General features: G+C 39.5%; 1 protein-coding gene across 1 annotated transcript in view; it reads right to left on the bottom strand.

Annotated features, from left to right (window-relative positions):
- MOB4 (MOB family member 4, phocein) overlaps positions 1 to 6,000 on the bottom strand; it is a 244,890-nt gene that overhangs the window by 89,031 nt on the left and 149,859 nt on the right. The window contains exons 5-6 of the mRNA XM_075831284.1: positions 4,767 to 4,853; positions 2,523 to 2,602 (exon numbers count right to left, since the gene is read on the bottom strand). Coding sequence (XP_075687399.1) covers positions 2,523 to 2,602; positions 4,767 to 4,853 — 167 coding nt within the window. The remainder of the gene's footprint in view (positions 1 to 2,522; positions 2,603 to 4,766; positions 4,854 to 6,000) is intronic.

Below are 6,000 nucleotides of genomic sequence, written 5' to 3' on the forward strand. Positions count from 1 at the left end.
ACTTTACACATTAGAGTATATGTGGGCGTATTCCTGCCCGCCAACATAGAGTGACCTGCCTCCAAAACTGAGAATAAAACAGATGGTCCAAACTGTGCTTGTAGAATCGATCCATTGGATCACTTTGATATAATTTTCCCCCACCCCTTAAAGTGCTGACATTGGGAGGCAAGAAAATATATCCAAGGGTTGGGTAGGGCCAAACCACCATCATGCTTTGCGCGCTGTAAAATTTCTAATCTAATTCTTGAGCGACCCTTCCGCCATATTAGGTCCCTAAAAAGTGCATTAATATAATAAAAGTTGCGTAATGAGATCCATACAGGGGAGTTATGTAAAATATACAATAATTGTGGCATTAGGATCATCTTAATAAGATTGACCCTACCCACAACTGTCAGATGTAATTTACACCAAGCCATTATTTTCATTTTAAATTTGACCAGAAGGGGTTGCAAATTGAGAGCAACATATTCAGAAGGGGAGGTCGAGATCTTGATCCATACTTTTTTAACGCGTCCTACAGGTACCCCATGCACCCCTGGTATAGAGCACATTGAATCCACAGGGAGCAGATGGGATTTATCCCAATTTATTTTAAACCCAGACAATGCCCCACATTTCTCAATTAGGGATATGGTTTATGTCAGAAAGCTACCCACATCCCCCAAGTATAGAAACATATCATCTGCATAAAGCGCTACCTTTTCTTGCACCGAGCCATACAAGAAGCCCTTAATATCGTCTGACACACGTATGCGCGCTGCCAAGTGCTCTACTGCAACGGCAAACAGGAGGGGCGATAATGGGCATCCCTGTCTAGTCCCTCTTTCAAGAGCAAACCGGGGAGACAATCCTCCATTTGCCTGTATTCTGGCTGTAGGGCAAGAATACAGGACCTTAATCCATGCTATAAAAGATGGTCCAAAACCCATAGCCTCCAAGGTGCACCAAAGATATTGCCATTCCACACTGTCAAACGCTTTGGCAGCGTCCAGTGAAAAAATGGCTCTTTCGCCTACATTGTCTGCCCTCAGCTGAAGATTTAAAAATAAACGTCTCAAATTCATGGCTGTCGACCTGGCAGGCATAAAACCGGTCTGATCCGGGTGTATAATGGTAGAAATAACACCATTCAACCGCAGAGCTAATGCCTTTGCCAGAATCTTAACGTCAGATGTTAATAATGAAATCGGTCGATAAGAATCAGCTAATTGAGGATCTTTCCCGGGTTTGGGCAAGACCACAATAATGGCTTCTTGCATAGAAGCCGGCAAAGAACCACAATCCAATGAATAATGAAATACTTCTAATAATTTGGGCAAGAGCACCTCAGAGTATTTTTTATAAATTTCAACTGGTAGCCCGTCCGCCCCAGGTGCCTTATCATTAGCCATCTGTTTGACTGCTTCTTCCAATTCCTCCAACGTGAGTGGAGAATCCAGAAGTGCCTTGGCGCTTCCTGACAGCTTAGGGAGCTCTGCTTTATTTAAGCATGTATAAATATCAGATGTAGATGGATGCACCTTGGAGGTATATAGGTCTGAATAAAAGTCTCTCAAAACTTTTACAACTTCCAAGTTCTCTGTAACTAAATGGCCCTCCGCCGTTTTTAAAGCAGTGATATGTGTTACCCCCTGTTGTGCCTTTGCTACCACTGCTAGCATATGACCAGCCTTTTCTCCTTCTTCAAAGGTATTCTGTGCAAAAAACTGCCGTTTTCTGCTCGCTACAGCTAACAGATGTAAATTAAGTGCCATTATTCTGCTCGTTGATCCGTTGAACGGAGACAACCGGCGCCCGATGGAACCCATTGGCTTCAATGGGTTCCGTCGGGTTTCCATCTATTTACCAGAAACAATAATGCAACACGCTGCGCTATTGTTTCCGGTATTTTTGAAGGAATTTGTGACAGAGCACCCTAACAGAGCCTCCAACGCAAATGTAAACAGTCTCTAACATGTTCATTACATGTCTAGAACACACAAGGAATGCAATATTTATTCATTCATATGCTGTATATGTGGCATGTGTGTTCATTCTACTATAAACTACACAAATCTTTTCACGTCATGTCAAGGGTGCACAGGGAAGTTAATATACAGCCGTACATGTGTAATGTGTGTTTGTTTCACTATACACTACACATCTAACCGTTCAATCCATGTCTAGGAAGCACAGGGAATTCACGACATGCCAGTGAATATGTGTCTATGCCACATTGAACTACACATCTAACCTGTTCATTCCATGTCTGGGACACACAGGGAATTTAATATACAGCGGTATATATAGAATACGTGTTCATTCCACTATACACCACACATATAACCAATTTCATACATAGGAAGCACAGTGTCCGTATATGTGAGATATGTGTTCATCACACTATTTTCATGTGAATAAAGCACAAGAAAATCATTATACCGCTTGATATTTTTACTAATTTAAAACATTTTTAATTCTTTTTTATTTTTAGTATGACCGCCAAATACATTTATAAGCTAAAACGTTCAACTTACCTGCTAGGGAAATATTTATTGCTATTCAAAAGACATGCAGCACCATCCAGTGTGTGTCTTGTGTAATCTATAGCAGGACACTAAATAAAACATAAAAAAAAGAAAATATCAGCATTTGTAAGGAGAAGAAAGAAAGTGCTGGAGGCAAATGAATAACACATATTAGGAGAGGCTGCTATCAATGCTGATCCACACCGCTGTGCTGCCGGACGACAATAACAAATGCATAAAATTCAGTGTATTACGAAGACCCCTTAAAGAAGCTCTGTCACCAGATAAGAAGTGCCCTATCTCCTACCTAATCTAATCAGCGCTGTAATGTAGATAACAGCAGTGATTTTTATTTTGAAAAACGATAATTTTTTAGCAAGTTATGAACAATTTTAGATTTATGCTAATTAGTTCTTAATGACCAACTGGGCGTTTAATTGACCATCTGGGTGTTGTGAAGAGAAGTGTATAACGCTGACCAATCAGACCAAATCAGCATGATTCACTTCTCATTGTTCCAGCCCAGCTTCTTTCACTGCACAGCGTGATCTCGCTGTGACGATACTTCCTCCCACAGTTCCTTCACCGGAGCAGTGGAAGAGTCAACAGACATCGCCTCCAGCCGTGCCAGGACGTTTATCCGAATCTGCAGCGGCTGGAGGCGATGTCTGTAAATAGATAGTAATACTACACAAAATAGTTACTAGTTAACATTTCCCGTATGTCTACTTTATGTTTGCATAGTTTTTTTCACGTCCTTTTATTTTTCTAGGACGTTACAGCAATTTCTCACATTTTCAAGAAAATGTCAAAAGTTTATTTTTTCAGGGACCAGTTCAGTTGTGAAGTGGCTTTGAGGGCCTTATATATTAGAAAGTCCCCATAAATCACCCCATTTTGAAAACGGCACCCCTCAAAGTATTCAAAACCGCATTAAGAAAGTATTTTAACCCTTTAGGCGTTTCACAGGAATGAAAGCAAAGTAGAGGTGAAATTTGCAAGTTAAATTTTTTTTGCCGAAATTCATTTGTAATACATTTTTTTTCTGTTAGTCAGAAGGTTTTACTAGAGAAACACAACTAAATATTTAATGCCCAGATTCTGCAGTTTTTAGAAATATCCCACATGTAGCTCTAGTGGATATTGGGGCCTCCTTTTTTTAGGAATATATTTAAGGCACCATGTAAGGTTTGAAGAGGTCTTGTGGTGCCTAAAAAGTCGAAACCCCCCAAAAGTGTCCCCATTTTGGAAACTGCACCCCTCAAGGAGTTTTACTTGCGGTATAGTTAGCATTTTGACCCCACAGTTTTTTTTGCATTATTTAGTGTTATTAGTCTGTTTAGATGAAAAAAAAATTCTACTAAAACATAGAATTTTTTCATTTTTACAAGGAATAAAAGTAGAAAAACCCCCCAACATTTGTAAAGCAATTTCTCCCGATTACGGCGATACACCATATGTGGTCATAAACTGAAGTTTGGACCCACAGCAGTGCTCAGAAGGGAAGAGCGCCTTTTGGATTTTGGAGAGCAGATTTTGCTGGTTTTCGGTGCCATGTCTCGATTGCAACGCCCTGGAGGGACCAAAACAGTGGAAACACCCCAAGAGTGACCCCATTTTGGAAACTACACCCTCACTGAATTTTTGTAGGGGATAGTTAGCATTTTGAGCACACAGATTTTTGTAGAATTTAGTGGAATTAGGCCGTGAAAATTAATATCAAAATTTTTGTGCACTAAAAAGTTGACATTTTTAATCTTCACAAGGGATAAAAGAGAAAAAGCCGCCCAACATATGTAAAGCAATATCTCCTGAGTACGGCAATACCCCACACAAGGTCATAAATGTTTTTGTATTAGAAATTAATTAACCCTTTCAGGACTGATCCTTTCTTGCTTTTTCATTTTCGTTTTTCACTCCCCACCTTCCAAGAGCCATAACTTTTTTCTTTTTGCTTTATTTATTCAGGCCATAAAAAAACATACACAACACAAATACCTCAATCCTCCCACTTCCTTCTCCCAACCCCACCCTCACCATACACCTGTGAAAATAGTTACATAAACAATACAGTGGGACACATGGTAAGGCATATACCAGATTCATGACAAAACAAAAACATTCAAATAAATCTTTTATGAAATGTTAATGCTTTAAACGGTTAAATATAAATTGTTAATTCAAATGTTCTATATGTTCATCTTGGCCTATATTTATTTGATGGCACTGAAACAAGAAAAAGCCATTGCTCACCTCCTTTGGGGTTTTATGAGCTGCACAAAGAAATATCCATTGTTCTGTAGCCGTCATCTGAGAGCAAGTGTCAGGGTGACATTCAGCCTGCAATAAAGTGAGGAGTTAAAGAAAATGCAACATTAAGGCTGGTTTCCACACATTCCTGCTTTCACGGTGCTATATGTATATGTATATATATATATATATATATATATATATATACACATACACACACATACATATACACACATACACTATCGTTCATAAGCTTAGGGTCACTTAGAAATTTCCTTATTTTTGCAAGAAAAGCAGTTTTTTTTCAATGAAGATAACAATAAATTAATCAGAAATACACTCTATACATTGTTAATGTACTAAATGACTATTCTAGCTGCAAACGTCTGGTTTTCAATGCAATATCTACATAGGTGTATAGAGGCCCATTTCCAGCAACCATCACTCCAGTGTTCTAATGGTACATTGTGTTTGCTATATGTGTTAGAAGGCTAATGGATGATTAGAAAACACTTGAAAACCCTCGTGCAATTATGTTAGCACCGCTGTAAACAGTTTTGCTGTTTAGAGGAGCTATAAAACGGACCTTCCTTTGAGCTAGTTGAGAATCTGGAGCATTACATTTGTGGGTTCGATTAAACTCTCAAAATGGCTAGAAAAAGAGAGCTTTCATGTGAAACTTGACAGTCTATTCTTGTTCTTAGAATTGAAGGCTATTCCATGCGAGAAATTGCCAAGAAACTGAAGATTTCCTACAACTGTGTGTACTACTCCCTTCAGAGGACAGCACAAACAGGCTCTAACCAGAGTAAAAAGAGAAGTGGGAGGCCTTGCTGCACAACTGAGCAACAAGACAAGTACATTAGAGTCTCTAGTTTGAGAAATAGACGCCTCACAGGTCCTCAACTGGCAGCTTCATTAAATAGTACCCGCAAAACGCCAGTGTCAACGTCTACAGTGAAGAGGCGACTCCAGGATGCTGGCCTTCAGGGCAGAGTGGCAAAGAAAAAGCCATATCTGAGACTGGCTAATAAAAGGAAAAGATTAATATGGGCAAAAGCACACAGACATTGGACAGAGGAAGATTGGAAAAAAGTGTTATGGACAGACGAATCGAAGTTTGAGGTGTTTGGATCACACAGAAGAACATTTGTGAGACGCAGAACAACTGAAAAGATACTGGAAGAGTGCCTGACGCCATCTGTCAAGCATGGTGGAGGTAATGTGATGGTCTGGG

Source organism: Rhinoderma darwinii, chromosome 6 (genome assembly GCF_050947455.1).
Source record: "Rhinoderma darwinii isolate aRhiDar2 chromosome 6, aRhiDar2.hap1, whole genome shotgun sequence".
Lineage (NCBI taxonomy): Eukaryota > Metazoa > Chordata > Amphibia > Anura > Rhinodermatidae > Rhinoderma > Rhinoderma darwinii.